Here is a 20,642-nt window from a genome sequence, read left to right on the forward strand (position 1 = left end):
AAATTCCAAAGGTGCCTGCAGGGTCCAAAATGTTGGGGACTAGGGTTGCCAACCTCCACTAAACTCACTTTTTCATTGAATACTCGTGTACAATTTTTTAGAGCCATTACTGCTCTTTTCCTTTAGTTTAGCCTCCAGGTATTAGCTGGAGATCTCCTGCTATTACAACTGATCTCCAGCCGATGGAGATCAGTTCACCTGGAAAAAATGGCTGCTTTGGCAATTGGACTCTATGGCATTGAAGTCCCTCCCCTCACCAAACCCCGACATCCTCAGGCTCCGCCCCAAAAACCTTCCGCCGGTGGCGAAGAGGGACCTGGCAACCCTATTGGGGACCCCTGGCCTAGACAAGAAGGTCTTTAATGAGAAAATGTTTTTGTACTTGCAAGTACACTGAATACTGGTAAAAATCAGCTCTTATGCCAACTAGAGCATTAAAAATATAAAAGAGTGACTGCTTTACTTACCCCATAACTGTTTTGTTAGCAGCCTCCCAAGGAAATAGAACATTAGCACTATCAAGTAGGCGATGGAGAAAAATACTATTTTCCCAGGTGTATCGAGAACTCCTAAAACTGGATATGCCCAAATCCCAGATGCATAGTTTACCCATATTATCCTAAAAACAAAGAAATATAAGCATCACTATAGGGCATAAGGAACCATAAACTGTGACGATTCATAGCTATTGTGTTGAATCCAAAGGTCATCTTCCACAGACAGAAGTTACCTCTGTCAGCCAAAGGGTGTTTTTTTTTTCAGATTTCTTTTCCCACTGCAGACCACCATTTTGCCCTCCATGCTGTTCTTGAGGGTCCCCTATCCTGCAGGAGCATCATTTCAGGAAAGTTAGTGGGCTGCAGCAGGAGGCAGGAAAGTTCCATTCCATTAACTTCATTGAAAAGTACTTTGGATCCAACAATCAATGTTTATTCTTGAAACCACATGGAAATACCACTGTAGATTTGTTGATAAGTGAAGGGGGGGTAATTCACTCCTTGTGAGGAACTCTCAGCCCTGACCTGGATGGCCCAGGCTAACCCGATCTCGTCAGATCTCAGAAGCTAAGCTGAGATGGGAGACCACCCAGGAACTCCAAGATTGCTACACAGACTGTGGCAGATCACCTCTGAATGTTTCTTGCCTTGAAAAACCCTGTGGGGTTGCCATAAGTCAGCTGCAACTTGACAGCACTTTAAAGCACACTTGGCATTATTCTTGTTAAAAAAAATTGTGACAAGGAGACTGCTTTGCTTAGGAGGGCCTTTAAATGTGGTTACCGTATATACTCGGGTATAAGCCGACCCGAGTATAAGCCGACCCCCCAAATTTGAGGCCAGAAAAGGGAATTTCTTATTGACCCGCGTATAAGCCGAGGGTCAATAAGAAATTCCCTTTACCGGCAATGCTGCGCTCTAAAATGGCGGCCGCCATTTTAGAGCGCAGGGCCCCTGCCCCAGGTCGCCCTCCCGCCGGCCTCCCAGGACCTCCCGCCCCACCCCACCCCACCCCCAGTGCCATCCAAGGGGGGGAGGGGGAAGAGCCCCTGAACCCCCTACTTACCGGGAGACGCGGCGAATCGGCGGCATGGCCTTCCTGGGCCAGCAGGAGGCCTTTCCAGGCCCCTGCCGGCCGTAGGAAGGCGCTTGGGCGCGTGGGTGGCGGCGGCGCAGCCGGCAGGGGCCTCCTGCCGGCCCAGGAAGGTCCCTGCCGGCAGAAGAAAGGCGCCCAGGCGCCTGGGCGGCGGCGGAGCAGCCGGCAGAGACCTCCTGCCGGCCCCTCCAGGACCCTGCCAGCAGGAGAAAGGCTCCCTGCCGCCTGGGCGGCGGCAGAGCGGCCGGCAGGGACCTTCTGCCGGCCCAGGAAGGTCCCTGCCGGCAGAAGAAAGGCTCCCAGGCGCCTGGGCGGCGGCGGGAGCCGTCCTGCCGGCAGGGGCCTGGAGGGCTCCCGGGCGAGGCTGCGAGTGGTAAGTTCCTCCCTCCCTCCTCCTCCCTCCTCCCCCCTCCTACCGTATTGACCCGAGTATAAGCTGAGTTCGGCTTTTTCAGCCCTTTTTTTGGGCTGAAAAACTCGGCTTATACACGAGTATATACGGTATATAAATTTGATCCTCTGCCTCCTAGTTCTGATACTATGAACAATGCTGCTCTTTTTCTTGGTTATGTTTTGTGAAGCTTCACTTTGCTGGTTTAAATATTTTTAACTATTGCTTGGTTATTATCTTTTGATCTCTTGTCTATTTTAACTATGTTAAGCAAGCTGCTTTGGCGGTCTGTTGTGACCAATAAGACAGACATAAATATTTTAATCAATCTCTCTTTCTTTTATCCCTTAGAAGCTCCTTGATCCATTGATCATGAGCAGCATAATTTTGAATCTAATGTTTGGGGTATATCAGGACTGAGATGAGATGATGAAAGCAGGTGATGACAGGGAGGGCATCTTGGCCATCTTCTGGGCATGGAGTAGGGGTCACTGGGGGTGTGGGGGAGAGGTAGTTGTGAATTTCCTGCGTTGTGGACTAGATGACCCTGATGGACTAGATGACCCTGATGGTCCCTTCCAGCTCTATGATTCTATGAGATAAATTTTGCCACTGCCAATATAGCCTTGGGATTCCTTTCACTTAATAAAAAAGGCATCATATCAGACACAGAGGCAAATAATTTTTTTAAAAGAAACAAACAAACACAAATGTAAAACTCTTAACATTAGATTAATTTCAATTCCAGGATGTAGTTCACCTGTCATTTGGCACTTGAAGTTACCACTTATTTTGTAAGGGGGAGTTAAAATGTGTGCTTAATTATCCTATTTAAATAAAAGTGCTTAATGATTTAGGTTGTAATTTTCCAAGCTACTGATTTTTACATAGTTCTTCTTTTTTTAAATGTAAACATTCTTCTGCAGAAATATCAGAAAAGTTTGGTGAGGTTTACTAATCATCTCAAGGATATTTCTAGTGGAAAAATTATTAATAATCCACCTATACTTGAAGGGCTTAAAACCGTTAACTACATGATCAGTCAAACAATTTCATTTTAGAGCACAGCATTGCCGGTAAAGGGAATTTCTTATTGACCCTCGGCTTATACGCTGGTCAATAAGAAATTCCCTTTTCTGGCCTCAAATTTGGGGGGTCGGCTTATACTCGGATCGGCTTATACCCGAGTATATACGGTATAGTGATGAGTACACAAGTTATTCTTCTGTTAAATGAAAAAAGCACAATGTGGAAGCTCAAAAGGAGAATATATTTTGAAGAATAAGCAGGGTTGTGTACTTTTGCATAGAGAATTTGTTATCCTGAAATTCTCAGGTTTATTTGAATTTTTAAGTTTGTATTATTCATTTAACATATTTTATCCCCTCTTTCAAAGGCTCGACTGTAACAGTAAATTGCTGAATTTAACCTTTGTTTAATCCCTGCCTGATGATGACTCTTAAACCAGATGAGTTTAGAGAAAGTTTTCATGAAATATAACTGTAATTTATTACACAAATCTCCTTCCATATCCCACTGATATTGTTCCTTGCTCTCTTGACCTTACTAAGCATTTAACCATGGTATTTTTGTCCCAAATTACATTGACATTGGATTGAATTGCTGTTTTCCTTCCCTCTTTTATTTGTAATACTGGTCAATGACCGTAATAAAGTTATGCTGATGTCCCATATTTTCTGTTACTCCATTGCTACTAAACATATTTCTGATAACTAGAATACAAAATATATCATTATATTCATTCTGTTTCTCCAGGTGCTGAGACGTTTTAGGGGCTAACAGTTACCTGGGTTTATTCCATTGGAAGGAGAGAATATTGGAATCTTGGTGTCTTTTTAGCATTTGTATTATTTACAAGTATACAGGAATAGCACAGCTGGAGACACAAAGGGCACTTTGACAAGGCAATAAGTTTGCTAACCCACATCAAATTCTCAAAGACAGGGAAATCCTCTACCTTCTCAGTGCTTCCTCCAGGAGCCGTCTGTCTGGCGTCCCCCTGGGCTTGGAGGTGTGGGCCCGGCTCCAAGGCCCATCCCGGGCGAGGGGCGGGGAAGGCGTGCCGCCTGCCCGCCCGCCTGCCTCCAGGACGGAGGGAGAGAAGTGCCACGACTCCACGCAGGCAGGCAGCAAAAGGGGCGGTATTCTTGTCCGAGCGCGGCCAAACTCCCCTGGCCAAACTCCCCTGGCCAATCGCCATTCACAGGGGAGGAGAAATTAGCTGGCATGGGCGGGGAAAATTGATGTGAAGTTCAAACCAGGGAAATTTTTTCATGGAGCCCTGCGGCACAAACTGCGTGGCAAAATCAAAGATCGCACCAACACAGGTTTGAGAAGATGCGGTGATTATGCGATTTTTTTGGCCAAATTCGAAGCGGTCATGAAAAATCAAAAATTAGCAGTGTGGTAAAACAGATGTGAAACTGCCGCAAACCTCCATGAAAAACCCCCCATAGTTACCTTCCCACTTCAGCTGGGGAGGGGGGAGAATCTCTTCCAGAGCTGATGGCTGCTTGGTCAGAGCCATTAAGGCACACTCCAGCAATCTTTAGTACATATGGGAGACCCGCAAGGATTTGCGGTGGGAGAGGGATCTAATTTTCCCCTCTCCCACTATTTCTTCTTTCCCTTGGATGAAATCCTCCATATGCTCTCTCCATTTCCTGCCTCCTTCTCTCTTTCCCACCCACCATCCAACCTACCTTTATCACCCCACCTTTCGAATCCCATCTTATCCTTCCTTCCTTACCCCTGGCAGCCTCTCCCTGGGAAAAGTCTGGCCAAGTTGTGTAGCGCTGGCCATGTGACAGCTTGCATGTAACATGAACCATTATTTAGCCGCTTTATACATTGCTTTGAGCTGATCTAAGTGGAACAATCACATTTGAGCAGAATTAATAAACGATTTTTTCCTATTTCAAGAATATTTAACAAAAGACTGCCTACCTACCAGCAGAGGTATGTAATTGTGAACACAGTAAGTCCAATAATTCCCTTTGTCTTACGGACATATTTATGTGGGCATACTAAGAGCTCTATGAAAAGCAGCGGAAGGATTGTAGTATGCTAAAAATCAAAAACACACAAGCATAAGTCGGAAACACATGGCATGTAACAACATAGTTACGTTGATTATTCATTATATTGGTTTCAGTGGTTGTATTTTATAACATTTTCCAACATTTGTTCCATATTTTCACTAAAAATCTTCATTAATTTGAATTTGCTTCCTTTCCTATTGCTTAAACTTTTGTATCTGAGAAGTTATAGTTATTTACAAAGATACACACATGATCATCATCATAGGAAGAAATGTGCAGAACTTTACATTGTGAAAACTTTTAGATAAAAAAAAACCCCTACATTTTTATCGTCATAAATATTTACAGTACAATATAATTCACAGTGGGTAGCCGTGTTAGTCTGTTTGCACTAGTCAAAAAGGGCAAGAGTCCAGTAGCACCTTAAAGACTAACAAAAATATTTTCTGGTAGGGTATGAGCTTTCGTGAGCCACAGCTCACTTCTTCAGATACAGCTAGACTGTGAATCCATCGGTCTTTAAGTAGAGGAACAGTATGTAAATGTGAATAGCAGGCTTGATGGGATTAGGTGTGATATGCAGAAGAGTCTGTGATGTCCAGGGGAGAGATGGGTGTGGAGAAATCCACATGATATTCAAACTAAAGTCAATGCATTTACCTGGGCTGAATAAAGACCTTGCATTCATGGCCCATTACCAATGCTGATTTCTCCACACCCATCTCTCCCCTGGACATCACAGACTCTTCTGCATATCACACCTAATCCCATCAAGCCTGCTATTCACATTTACACACTGTTCCTCTACTTAAAGACCGATGGATTCACATTCTAGCTGTATCTGAAGAAGTGAGCTGTGGCTCACAAAAGCTCATACCCTACCAGAAAATATTTTTGTTAGTCTTTAAGGTACTACTGGACTCTTGCCCTTTTTGACTATTACAGTACAATAAACAGAGTTACGCCCTTCTAAGCCCACTGACCTCAACAGAAAGGTGTAACTCAGTTTAGGATTACACTGCTAGAACAGTAGTTCTATCCTGGAGCACCAGTACAAACCATTATAGTATTCATGTAGCATCCTGACAATGTATGGAGCAGCAGTTGGTACGTTTCATCCTTGTTTCCTGGTACAGTGAGCATTACAATATGGTCATCTGCTTGAGACAAAGATCAGTTCCATCTGACTGGTTGGCTTCTTGGTAAAACTGGCCATTTGGTAATAGTTCATAGCTATTCCTCCTGAAAGCAAAAAACAAACAAAACAAACCCCTACACTGACACCCTCACCCCCCAGCTAAACCAATGAGGTGTAGAACCAATGTGGTATAGAGGCGTGTGATCAGGGGGACCTGGATTCAAATCCCTGCTTGCCATAAACCTACTGGGTTTCCTTAGGCCACTCAGTCTAAAATGAGATATTTAAGGTTGAGATCTTTAAGTCTAATGAAAAGCAAAGCAAAGCGCTATACTCCAAGACAATGTAGTGAGATTCAGGTGCCTACCATCCCTAGCACTGGTTGGACCAGCATCCCCAAAAAGGCATCCCAGAGTGGGTGGAGATCAATACATCTCTGGACACAGAATGCTCATTATTCCCCAAGGAATCCTCCTTGGATCTTTTCTCCCCACATAATTGGCCCATCAGAATTATTTTGCTACTATATAAATATGCCTGAACAACCTATTTTCTTTCTTCTACTGTGTGTACTTCTGACCCTTATATAACTTCCCAGGATTCCTAGAATATCCCTTAAATCAGGGCTTCTTAAACTTTTTCCACTCAGAACCCCTTTTCGCCTGAGAATTTTTTACACGACCCTGGGTATATAGGTATACAAACCCAAAATTTACTGATAATAAATCATGAAGAAACCTTTTACTGTTGCCACATTTTTGCGACCCCCACATTCAGTTACGCGACCCCATATGGGGTCACGACCCACAGTTTAAGCTTTGCCCAAAATGAGCTAGAGAAAGGGAAACAAGGGCCCTGCCGTAGATTATTGGAAGATAAAGTATCTATGATTCTCTGAGCCTATGATTCTATCCAATGCTATGATTCTATAAACCAAACTTCCACAAAATCGATTTAATGTATAGTTATCAAAAGCAAGACTTTATGAATGAGATTACATATACTCACCATAGAGTGATTAAGCCATACTGAATTAACTTCATCTAGTTCCCTAGGGTACACAAGTTCCCGATCATATGCATAGAGACCCCAGAAAACAACAGCTACAAACTAAGGTAAAAACATACAAACATTAAAAATAAGAAAAGGCACACCTAAAAAGCAGTTATGGGCATCTAGAATTTCTTAAATGACCAAAATATTTTTCCTAAGTATTTCTCCTTCATTCTTATAAAAAAGCCCAGTCAGAATACTTGTTTGTTTCATAGATTTAAAATATTTATTAGCCATTGTATTCATTGAAGATGCTCAAGGCAGCTTACAATTATTAAAATGGATACAAATGACTAAAGACTAATGTATACTTAAATGGCACTATTAATTTCCTGTAAAAAAGCAGCATCTAAAATCAGCTGAGCTCAATATATATGATAAAATAGCATACAAACTCAGCCATTAGCAATTAAAAATCAGTCACTATGTTCTTGTCGATCAAATCAAGCTTGAACTCTCCCCAGAAGCTTAAATAACGGAGGCTATTGTACTTTGGACACATGAGAAGACAAGAGTCACCAGAAAAGACAATAATGCTAGGAAAAGTAGAAGGCAGCAGGAAAAGAGGAAGACCCAACATGAGATGGATTGCCTCAATCAAGGAAGCCACAGCCCTCATTTTGCCAGACTTGATCAAGGCCATTGACGACAGGATACGAATGTAAGAAAAGCCATGCTGGATCAGACCAAGGCCCATCAAGTCCAGCAGTCTGTTCACACAGTGGCCAACTAGGTGCCTCTAGGAAGCCCACAAGCAAGACAACTGCATGTTTTGGAGGTTATTAATTCATAGAGTCACCCTAAGTCTTAAGCAACTTGACGGTATTTAACACACACACACACAAGGTTCTTATCCAGATTAAAGTGTGTGTGCCCAGCTGATTGTTCCAATCCACCACCCCTCTGTGAAGCTACAGAAAATATGGCCTATCCTTTTAATAGAGGCTTAAAGGTTGTTGTTTATTGGGTGATGTTATATACCTTCATGCCATGAATAGCTTCAGCTGCCTACTTCCACTCGCTAAATGTATTTTAAAGGGTCATGACATTTTTCTCCAGCCATGTGGGTAACCTTATCCCGTTAATATGCGCACCGATACTGCTTTTAAGTGAAAGTAAATACATTGTGAGATCCAGTCACGTGTCATTTGGATCTTACAAATGTGGATCTTAAGGAACATGACAGTAAAAAGTAATATTAGAAGGATTCTGGGCATTCTTTTGTATGAATTCTTCCTGTAGAGGCAAAGCCTCACTTGGCTTATCTTAAATTTGTCTTGGTTCCTAATTCTGCAAAATTTATCTTGCCTATAATTTTGAGTGTGTCACCCCCTTTTATTATTCTTTTCAATTGTTTCTGTTACCTCAAAAATTTTGCTCCTTTACCTAGAAGTCTCTTTATAATCTTGGGCTGCCTTATCTGTGCTTTGGTTTCTTTCTAGTCTCCTTATAGGCTTCATTTTTCTAATATTAATTTGCTTGTTGAGCCTCCTATTTGTATGAGATGCTGGGTAGAGCATCTGCTTTTGAATGTAGACAATTGTAGTTCAATCCCTGGCATCCCAGCTAAAAGGATCAGGTAGTAGTAATGTGAACATCCTCTACTTGAGAGTGTGTGACTGGCCCAAGGTCACCCAGCAAGTTTCCATGGCAGAGTGGGGATTTGAACTTTTGAACTTCCCAGATCCTAGACTGACACCTTGACTAACCACACTGATATTAAAAGTAAAGGCAGTCCCCTGTGCAAGCACCAGGTCATTACTGACCCATGGGGTGATGTCACATCATGCCATTTACTACGCAGACTATGTTTATGGGGTGGTTTGCCATTGCCTTCCCCAGTGATCTACGCTTTACTCCCAGAAAGCTGGGTACTCATTTTACCGACCTCAGAAGGATGGAAGGCTGAGTCAACCTTGAGCTGGCTACCTGTACCCGACTTCTGTCAGGATCGAACTCAGGTCATGAGCAGAGCTTTGGTTGCAGTACTGCAGTTTACCACTCTGCACCACAGGGCTCTGTAGAAAGCTTTATACATAAAATTATTCAGTTTACACTAGCTCTTTGGGACTGGAATCCTTTTCTTTTTGATATGCCAAACTGTAGTAATTTGCCCAAGCCCCTAGGAAAAAGCAAAATAAATAATTTTAAAAATAAGTACTTTGCATCTCTTCCTCTAAAATTTCTTATAAACCATTGTTTCATTTGGACATATTACACTCTTTACACTAAATAATTATTAGGAAGACGAATATAGTAACTACTTACTAAGCCAACGGGGAACACAAATGTTGAGAAGATGTAATCTCTGACAGGCACCAATAGAGATGATATCATCTTCTCATGGGAAGAGGAGCAAAGAGCTACAACATCAATGATAACGCACAATACAAACAGTATTGTTTGCAAAACCTACAGAATTAAAAGGCATATAATAATAGACTTTAAGTACAACTGCATCATCATTACCTGTTTATGTCTTTACAAAGACAAGGATTTGAAACGGAATACTACTGAAAACATTGCGACTTAATATAAATGTTAATTAAAATGTAAGTGAAAATTGTTGGCGGCTAGTTTGTTGTAATAGCTATGGAGCTGTGAACCAGGAATACCAACTCAACCATACACTCACCATGAGGCTTCCAGCCCTCCCAGCCCTATCTGCAATGTGGAAATAATACTACAATTTTTTTTTTTACAAACAACAGTACTGTACAGCTTGTTGAAATAATGCATGTGAAGTTCTTTCACCACCCTAAAGTGCTATACTGATGCAAAGTATTATTAGAATTAAAACTATTAATTTCTGGCATCATGATTTATTTTCATGCTATAGTGCAGTTTCTAATATTACACAGAGTAACTATAAAGGATCAGACACTACACTCCGTGTTCATTTTAGTTGCTGCCACTCTGTTCTGGCTACAGGCTTTTGACTTTGCATGGAAGCAATATATTACTGTCTGTTCCACAGTACAGATGTGCAAATGAAAACAGTCTTGGGGTAATGCTGGATCTTGTCCATGGTATCCCGCCATGCACTGCCAAAGAAATCTGGGGGAGGGGGCTATGTAATCCTACATTTTCCTGTCTCTTATTTGCTGTACTACACCATTAAAAAGGCAAAGGTTGTCCCTTGTGCAAGCACCAAATCATTACTGACCCATGGGGTGAAGTCACATCATGACGTTTACTAGGCAGACTTTGTTTATGGGACAGTTTGCCATTGCCTTCCCCAGTCATCTACACTTTACCCCCCAAGCAAGCTGTGTACTCATTTAACTATACCACTAGCTTTGGTTTTTATTCAGGTTTTTTAAAAAAACAAACTATTTCTATGCTCTCTCTTTAGAGTCCTGGCCCATGCAACTTACAATTAAAAAACCACAATTTTTAAAAAGCCATTAAACACAAGCCATTATAATTTTTACTATAAGCTCATCTTAAGAGGAGAGCCCAGCTTGATGTGGTTAGAATAGGCATAAATGTGGGAGAGCCAGGTTTGAATCCCAGCTATGGTTGCCAGCTCCAGGTTGGGAAATACCTGGAGATTTTGAGGGTGGAGCCTGAGGAGGGCAGGAACTTCAATGGGGTATAATACCATAGAGCCCACCTTCCAAAGAAACCATTTTCTCCAGGTGAACTGATTTCTGTTGCCTGGAGATTAGTTGTAATCCCAGGAAATCTCCAGATACCACTTGGAGAATGGCAACCCTCTGCCACAGACACTTGCTGGGTGACTATATTCACCAACAACATGGAGGGGGGAAATATCTTGCCCCTTCAACAGAGAGGTTTGATGCGTGAAAATGGGCAGGTAAAGCTTGTCAGGGCACAGAGGGAAACACAGGCCACTTATGCATGGGAGGATTTGCTGCTCTCCAGATGCACTTTTTTCCCACCCGGATTATCAGAAATCTACATGGAAACTCATGTTTGAGTTTTGAGAATTTGGATGGGGAAAATGTGCATCTAGAGCGCGACAATCCCAAGGCAAAACCTCCCATGCATAACAGCCCCCAATCCTCTTAAGGCTCCAGAAAAGAGCAAGAGTCCACCTTCTAGCTGTATCTGCAGAAGTGAGCCAAGGGTCACGAAAGCTCACCCCCTGCCAGAAATTTTGTTAGTCTTTAAGGTGCTACTGGGCTCTTGCTCTTCTCTACAGCTATTGACAGGCTAACACAGCCACCCACCCTCAAGGCTCGGTTAAAGGAGCATTTTTCTCCATGCTCGCTGGCATCTTGAGGTGGGTAGCCTTGTTTGCTCGTGGCAGTAGAATAAGAAAAGATATATATATATATATATATATATATATATATATATATATATATATATATATATATATATATATATATATAATAAAGAAGTACATTTGAAAAAGAGAGCAAACGACCACCTCTGCAGGAAAAGAAAGACAACCAGCAGGTGCCCAAATAGAGAAGTGAAGAACTATCCCGACTCTATTTACCTCAGGCGATGCACCTGCCTTGGCCCCGCCCTCTCCGCCCTCTGATTGGCTCCCCTACAGAAGGTTCCCTCCTCCCGTCCCTTCTGCGCAGGCGCTCTCTCTCTCTTTCCCCCCCCTTTCCTGCCCCTGACCGGCCGTTGCGCTTAACGGTCACCACCTGGTTAAGGAAGGTCAGATGTTTCCAGTGGCCCCCGTAGGTGTGTTCTCTTTCCCTGCGGGCGGATTGGGGCAGCCCTATATTATGGGAGAGGGCGAAGATGGCCCATAGGCAGCAGAGGAAGTGCAGGACCGACGCGGTCCTCTGGCCTTGGAGCCCCAAAACCATTTTGGGTTGGCGCAGGAGCGGTGCCGGCGGAGGGGGGGTGGGGGGGAAGCGGCCAGGGCGGCGAGCGCGAGCCGGCAGCTCTGCGCAGGCGCTGTTGGGTCTCCTGGCCGCTCACCCTGCCGCGGCCATCTTGGCCGCGTTCGCGCGACTCGACGGCGGGGGCCGCGCGACGCCTCCGCACCTCACAGAGGGCCAGGAGGGACCGTACCATGTCAACCTTACGGGGGGTGGCGGGTGGCAGGTGGCGGCGGGATTTGTGGGGGGGGGGGAAATGTGTGAAAATAAAGATAGGAGTAAGCTTGTTTTTAAAAAACAAAACCCAACAGCTATTAGCACAGAAGTCAACAATCGCTCTCCCCTAGTTTTCGGTTCGGTTGTTTTTCGTCAGAGAAGGCGCTAGTTCCGTCTCACCCCCCCCCCCCGTCAGTTGGGAATGGTGCAAGGTTCGGGGGGGGGGGGCTTCAGCGATGTTGGTTGCCACCCTCCAGGTACTAGCTGGAGATCTCCTGCTGTTACAATAATCTTCAGCCGATAGAGATCAGTTCACCTGGAGAAAATGGCCGCTTTGGCAATTGGACTCTACGGCATTGAAGTCCCTCCCCAAACCCCGCCTTCCTCAGGCTCCGCCCCAAAAACCTCCCGCCGGTGGTGAAGAGGGACTTGGCAACCCTACCACCCTGGTGTCCGCGGGCCAGTCTGTGGCAGAGATAAGAGTCTGGGGTCTGCTTACCTTAAACCCTAACGAGAATGAATGTGGTGTAAACTTTGGGATGTTCTACAACTAAGAACACCGATTGCCGATAGAGCCAACAGGCACCTTGTGAGATAGGTGGGGATGAGAGAGTTCTGGGAGAACTGTGAGTGGCCCAAGGTCAACTAACAAGCTTCATGTGTAGAAGTTGGGAAAGGAAGCTGGTTCTCCAGATTAGAGTCCTCCGCTCTTACCCACTACACCATGCTGGCCATCGAGTGTGCCGTTGAGTCACAACTGACTCATGTTGGCCCCTATGTAGAATGCATTTCAGTATTCTAATCTTGATGTTACTGTTGAATTGTGAGGATTTTGTTATGCCCAAATCCCTGTTAAATTAGCAGAGTGCACAAAGGCTGTTGTGCGCAGAGAAGCCCATCGAAACCTCTGTGTGTGCCAGGAACAAAATTCCTTTGAGCCTTTTGCCTATTTAACTAATATAATTCATTTATTGTAGGAAATCCATTTCTGGATAGGATAAAGTATAGTTGCCTATCTATTCTAACTAACTAGGATGGAGGGAGATCCAGGACATGCGTCCTTCCCTCTTGGTGGCAAGATGGAGAAGAGTGCCAGTGTGTGTGAGGAGGTGGGGAAGAAAACAGGAAGGAAGGACGTTTCCCTAAGAGTAGCAATCTACACATCAAAGGGATAGGTCAGAGCAGTAGAGAAAGGATGCCCCAATGTCTGGTCCCCTCTATCTCTCTGACTCACTAGTCTTGTCCCCCTCTGGAGTCTGAGGTTAAGAGACAGCGCAAAGTCCTTCACTTCCAACAGTTATTGTAATGTGGATCCAGGTGGCCAGATTGGTCATCTTGCCAGCTAGACTGAGTTAGAAGAAAGCATTCTTTGCTGCAGCATTAACTTGCTTCTCCAGCAGCAATGCTGGATCCAGTATAAGCCCAAGGCTCTTAAGCGAGTCAGCAAGGGCCAACTGAAGCGGGAAGCACGTTGTCCTTCAAGATCTCCACCTTCCCAATCAGCTTCATTTCTGTCTGGGTTTGGATTGTTCGCTTTCAGCCATTTGACCACAGCAGTCAGGCAGTGAGTGGCTCAAAGCCTCTATTGCATCACTAGGAGATTTGGATAGAGGGATATAGAGCTGGGTGCTATCAGCATATTGACTACATACATTTCCAAAGCTACAAATGATTTCTGCTAAAGGCTTTATACAGAGGTTGAATGATGTGAGGGATGAGACTGTGTACTGTGGAAATGCACAAGACAACTCCCACACGGAAGATAACTGATCTCCTATGGCAATCCTTTGATCTGTGAGAAACACTTTAAACCAGTCCATAGCACATCCCCTGATACCTGCTTCTGCTCCCAAATGCCTCCACAGGATGGTATAATCTACAGTATCAACAGCTGTAGAACGATCCAGTAGGAGTAACAAAGAAGAAAGGTCTTTTGCTATATTCAGATGCAGGCAAGTGTTGTAGGTTTGAATCTCCACTATGCTGTGGAAACTTAACGGGCGACCTTGGGCCAGTCACACACTCATAGCCTAATATAACTCACAGGGTTATTGTGAGGATAAAATGGAGGAAAGGAGAATGATGTTAGCCTCTTTGGGGCCCCATTGGGGAGTAAAGTGTATAATAGTGCATTCCTAAGGAGAGTTACTCCAGTCAAAGCCCATTTATTTCAATGGGCTTAGTCTGGAGTAACTCTCTTTAGGAATGCACTGTAAATGGAGTAAGTAAAGCAACCAGAACACATGAAGCTGCCTTATACTGAATCAGACCCTTGGTCCATCAAAATCAGTATTGTCTAAGACTGGCAGCGGCTCTCAGGCTGAGGTCTTTCACATCACATGCTTGCCTAGTCCCTTTGACTGGAGATGCCAGGGATTGAAACTGGGACCTTCTGCATGCGAAGCAGAGGCTCTACCACTGAGCCACAGCCCTTCCCCAACCAGAGTTGCTATCAGTCTCTCAGGCACACAAGCACCAGGTACTTCCACAAAGCACTACAGAAATGTTGCTGTACAGCGGCTTGTGACCCAGCAGAGGGGGCTCCATGACCCACCTATGGGTTGAAGCCCAGTGGATTAGAACCCATCACAGGCATTGATGGAATGTACTGTACCCTATAAGAACGTGTGTCACAATAAAGTTATTAATCTTTAAGGTTTACAAGACTGGTTTATTGGTGAGGTGTAACCCCTGCAGAAGACCCTGGGGTCTTCCTGTAGTTGAATCCTCTTGAAAGCTATCTCTTCATCTTCCCTATTTTAAAAGATTGGTAGCCTTTTCTGATCAAGTTTGACCTGGATATGGCTTTAAAGGTAATTTCTCAACCTTGAATTCTATCCGGTTTCATTACACGGCTCATATCAAACTCCATTTAGCTATCATGGTTAATATTAATATATCTTCCCTCTGCAAATCCATCTAATCCTCTTTTAAATTATTCTAAGTAATCCATGCACCTTGTGGCAGTGATTTTGCATTGTGTGAGGAATATCTAAAAATATCTTTCCTGCCACCACTTCCGATCCATTCCATCAGGTTTTGGGATCATTACAGTTAACACAGTTTGCCCAACATCTTTTAAGAGTAGTACCCATCCGCTCCATTCATCTGGGGGCCTTGCTACGGGTGCCCCTGCCATCTCAGGCTATTAGGTGGCAACCCGAGAAAGGGCCATCTTGGTTCTGGTGCCAAAACTTCGCAACTCCCTCAGGGAGATTTGTCTGTCTCTTGTCTTCCAGTGGCTGGTCTTTTATTTTGTTAGGTTTGGTATACCCCCAATAACTATTATTGGCCTGATTTTTTTTGGGGGGGGGGTAATATGTTTCTATATGAGTTTATATGTTTTTATTGAATTATTGGCCCTGACCTGGATGGCCTAGGCTAGCCTGATCTTGTCAGATCTCAGAAGCTAAGAAGGGTCAGCCCTGGTTAGTATTTGGATGGGAGACCACCAAGGAAGTCCAGGGTTGCTATGCAAAGGAATGCAATGGCAAACCACCTCTGTTCATCCTTTGCATTGAAAACTCCATAAAAGGTTGCCATAAGTCGGCTGCGACTTGATGGCACTTTACACACACGCACTAAACTATTGTGTGTGTGTGTGTATATATATATATATATAAGTAAAAATAATACTATAGCAGGACTATTCTTGTTAAATTCCAAGGTAGCTAAATTTCTAGCCTGAAATGTGTTTGTATGGAATAGCTAAAACACCATATCCAGTCCACTGCAAAAAATTATTTTTAAATTACCCTTAATTTTTAAAAAATCACTAGTAATTAAAGTATATATATGTATTAAAGTAAAAATAATACTATAGCAGGACTATTCTTGTTAAATTCCAAGGTAGCTAAATTTCTAGCCTGAAATGTGTGTGTATGGAATAGCTAAAACACCATATCCAGTCCACTGCAAAAAATTATTTTTAAATTACGCTTAATTTTAAAAAAATCACTAGTGTAAATGATTACGGATGCATGTAATCTGTGTCTTTCAACTTGATTATAACTGAAAATTAGTTAAACTGCAAAACAGTGGCTTGCAGCTTTCATGAACCCTCTGCACTATGTGATTTAGGTCTGTTAACTACGTGGATAGAAAAACAAGGAGAGCTTGATCCGTTAAAAGTTCTTTGTTACTCTTAAGTAGAAAAAAATAGGCAGGCATGGTAATGACTTCAGATCAACAGAGATATCTGAGGACTTGCTTACATGCTACACTGAAGGATCTTGTATCTCATTCTGAAGCCACAGAGATGAGCGCTTTGCACAGTAACATGAGTCAGTTGTTGCTTCTTATGAATAGCTGTACAATAAACATCATAGGATGGGTTGTTTGACTGACATTTGCCTACTTCAAATGATTCATGTATTACATGGTAACGTGGGCTTTGAATTTTGTTCACTAGATCTGGGAAAATGAAACCTTTTGATCTTTCTTTCCTCTAGAGTCTTGTTATCCAGCCTCTCGTTCTCCTTGTCTTAACTGCACATAGTTGATGTTTTCCAGACTGAGATCGAAAAAGAAATACAAGAGGGTTGTAGCAAAGTACAAATGCTGGTATTGTATGAATCAGTGTACTAGGATCTCATATGCTTTTAACAGTGACATCAAGCATTAATAATATCACAGAGTATAGCATCCACTTTCCTGTGTATCTCAGTCGACTTGTTTGTTTCTTGTTCCAAAGTGTCGTCACACATGGATAAGATAATTGATTTATTGCTTTTGAAACAGAAAAACCACACAGTAGAGGGTGCTAAGTGGCAATGCAGAATAGATCCCCCTAAGTGATTGGTATCACCTTTTGTGAAGTTCTTGGTGTTCTTCTGTACTGATGAGTAATCTAATAAATTTTCATTAATGCTAATGCTGTCCTTGCCCTAAACTCCAGAAAAGTATAGGTTTCTGATTTTTCCCCAGACTCTAATTATAATTGTTCCCTGAATTCAGAATTACTTGCAGGAGAAGTGTAACATAACGTTCAAGGTTAATGACTTTTTGCTAATGTTTTAAGTGACTCAGAGTGCACATCTGTTGATAAAATAATTTAAGATGATAGCAACTGTTTTATGCTGGTGTAGTTATAATGTCAGTGGAACTAATAAGTACTCACTGCTGAGAAGTGCCCAGTGTTGCATCAGGGGATTTGACAGGCAGTATATTTCCACCTTGAAACACTCCTTTAGTGGAAACCAACTAATGTTACATTCTTATAGGACTTCGAGATACAAAGTTACAAGTTTACTGATACATGTTTCTGAGAGTTTTTTAGAGATACACAGTGCAGTCCTAAGCAGAGTTACACTCTTCTACATCTGTTTAAGTAAATGAGTTCAGGAGGGTGTAACTCTTCTTAGGATTGCACTGGCAGACTAGGGAGAATGCCATTTACTTAGATCTTTTAATTGCATAAAAAAAGTGTAGTGAAGTTGTTAAGAGTGCTGAACTAGGATCTGGGAGATTCAGGTTCACACTCCCACTCTGCCATGACTGGGTCACTCTCTCAGCATAAAGTGCTTCACAGAGCTGTTAGAATAAAATGTAGGAGAGGAGAACAGTGTTTGCTGATATGATGCTTTCCCCCGAGGTTAAAAGGTATTTAGATATATTATGACCAGCCTAAGATGCGGAGGAACTGAAAATACTTCATTGGTATAAGTTTGAGTACAGAATGCGTGAGGCTGATACAAATTCACAACACAAACTGTTTTATTTCACTCCTACGGGGAAGTGGTTAAGTCAGACTACCAGGGAGGTTTCAGTTTAACACGTGGCAGGTGAAAAGGCAACAGGAATGAGGGAAACTTTGTATCACTATATACATCAGATAGTTTGTTGCAAAATTGTAGCTGTTTTGTTCTACAAAAAGGTGTCTGTAACTGTTGAAAGAGATCATTTTGCTGTCACTACTTAGATAAACATGCACAAGCTTAGTTTACACAAAATTGCTAAAGTCTGTGGAGGCAGGAATATACACTTAGGTTCCAACTTTCTTTCTTTAACGCTTAATAGGGATCATCCATCTTTTCTAAGTTTTCAGAAAACTGCACCAGTTTGTTAGGCATGCGCAGAGCAGGAATGGGGAAAGCATCAATAGGTCGAATCCTGCTAGGCCATTCCTTGCGTGCCATGGCATTGCAAGAGGTTCTTCAAGTGGCAGAGGAGCCTATTTCATTGGTCCTTCCATAAGCTCCTTGATCTAGTAGACCTAGCTGGCACCAGTGCTAAGGACTGAAAAGATCCAATCCAACATGTAATTCTCCTGTAGTCATTACTTTTGTTTTCTTGATGTTCAGCTGTAGTCCCGCTTTGGCACTTTCTCTTTTAACTTTCAGCAGTAGTCGTTTCAAATCTTTATTATTTTCTGCCAATAATGTAGTGTCATCAGCATATCTCAAATTATTAATGTTCCTCCCTCCAATTTTCACTCCACCTTCATCTAAATCTAATCCAGCTTTCCTAATTATATGTTCTGCATATAGATTGAAGAGATAGGGAGATAAAATACATCCTTGTCTGACACATTTGCCAATTGGAAACCATTCCGTTTCTCCATATTCTGTTCTAACTGTGGCCTCTTGTCCAGAGTACAGGTTGCGCATCAAAACGATCAGATGTAGTGGCACACCCATTTCCTTTAAAACCAGCCATAGCTTTTCATGATCCACACAGTCAAAAGCTTTGCTGTAATCTATGAAACACACCTATAGAAAATAGAGGGAAGCTTTGAGGAAAGCTCTGCCTTGCCTCCCCCCCCCCCCAATTTGGAATCTGACTGTTCCAAAAGCAGAACAGAGTTGGGGCAGAGTTGGGGGCAGGCATAAACAATGAGCTTGTTGGAAGGGGAGGCCTCCTGCAAAAGGGACAGACCAAACCGTTGTCAAATACAGCGTGCTTTGTTCCCACGAAAAACCAAAACTACAGATAATTGACGGGGATAAATTGCCGCCATGAAAAAAACATTTAAATCGGGTTTTTTATTGGTCCGTGGCAAAAGAGAAGCAAAATCTACCATGAAAAATGCCCCATATGGTCAGTAAATCAAGTGTTTCTCGCTCCCTCCGTGAAACACCACGAACACCCGTCGATTTCTGGCTCCCAGTCATCGCCAAAAAGGACACTTTGCTCAGGTACTCTGCCTGCTGGCCTCCGAGGTAATGAAATGAATGGGTCATTCCAAAGCCGGGTCGCCATTTGAAAAGGGGGGGCATGTGACGCCGTTTGATGCGATTGGCTCCAGCCTGCCAGCAATCAAGAGGGACAATTTGAACACACCAGGCAACACACGACAGTAGTCACAAAAAGCTAACCAATCACGATGCTGTGGAAGACTGAAAGGAAGCGACACCCGGTGGCCGAAGCACAAACTGCAGCAAAAGGGGCGGTGCTGACAACAAAGCACGGACCTCCCCCAGCCAATCGCCGTTCTTGGGGGAGTGGAAAGAGGCCGTCATGGGCAGGGACTAATGAACCAAAGCAAACAGTTCTTCATGGGCATCCGAGCCACAAAACGCGCACCAACAGGAAAGAATGGCTCAAAAGTGGTTTGACTTGCCGCGGATATAACGCGGCTTTAATTGCTCAATCCGGAAAAATCCGGAGCTGCAATGAATAACCCAAAATTTGCTCCGACGCAAATCAGATTCGAAGCCGCGGCAAAGCTCCGTGAAAAATGCCCCACAGTCTCTGCCTCTCTTGCTGTATTCTACAGGGGGAAAATAGTTACGAGGCACCTCTCTCTCTCTCTCTCTCTCAAAACCTTTTTTCTCTGTCTAGGCACCCTGTTTTTGCATAGAAAGCAACCTTATTTTTAAAAGCCATGACTTTGGCTGTGTGTTCTGTAAGGGGGGGGGGGGGAAATAGCTAGAGAAGATGCTACCTGAAACACATCTGCATAAGCACACTTTCTCCACACACACACACACACGGCCCCGCTAACTTCTCTCCCTGCTTAAAAAAAATGGCGCTTATAAAAAAAATAAACTCTCCATAAGCACAGCAGCAAACTTTTTCTCTAAACACGCTGACCTCCGCAGGCTAAAATCGGTAATGCGCTCTCAAACACACTAAAATGATTGACACGCCTGCCCCATCATAGCCAACCACCACCCAGCCAGCCCAGCCTACACCCCCCACACGGCTGCCTCTGGAGCCCCACCCCCACAGCCCCCAGGACGTGCAAAATCTGACAGATCCCCACCCTAAAAGATAACATGAACTACCCTTCTTTACACTACTAACATGATTCGGTTCCAACGTCTTCTTTTTTTAAAGACTTGGGTGAATATGTGTTCTGCTAATATGTACTAATATTTGGGCAGGCTGAATAGTCCTGACTACCCTGATCTTGTCACAGTTTGGAAACTAAGCAG

General features: G+C 43.4%; 1 protein-coding gene and 1 non-coding gene across 2 annotated transcripts; both read right to left on the reverse strand.

The window, feature by feature from the left end:
• Positions 1-459: 459 nt before the first annotated feature.
• LOC130473377 (androgen-induced gene 1 protein-like) lies at positions 460-12,033 on the reverse strand. The gene is made up of 5 exons (XM_056844897.1): positions 11,866-12,033; positions 9,506-9,649; positions 7,193-7,294; positions 4,956-5,071; positions 460-619 (listed from the first exon to the last, which is right to left on the reverse strand). The coding sequence occupies exons 1-5, from the start codon at positions 12,031-12,033 to the stop codon at positions 460-462; spliced, it is 690 nt and encodes a 229-aa protein (XP_056700875.1).
• Positions 12,034-14,625: 2,592 nt separating this feature from the next.
• On the reverse strand, positions 14,626-14,694 carry TRNAA-CGC (transfer RNA alanine (anticodon CGC)). Its single transcript has one exon. It is a non-coding gene; the product is annotated as a tRNA-Ala (tRNA).
• Positions 14,695-20,642: the final 5,948 nt, after the last annotated feature.

The sequence above is a fragment of the Euleptes europaea genome, chromosome 2 (genome assembly GCF_029931775.1).
Source record: "Euleptes europaea isolate rEulEur1 chromosome 2, rEulEur1.hap1, whole genome shotgun sequence".
NCBI lineage: Eukaryota > Metazoa > Chordata > Lepidosauria > Squamata > Sphaerodactylidae > Euleptes > Euleptes europaea.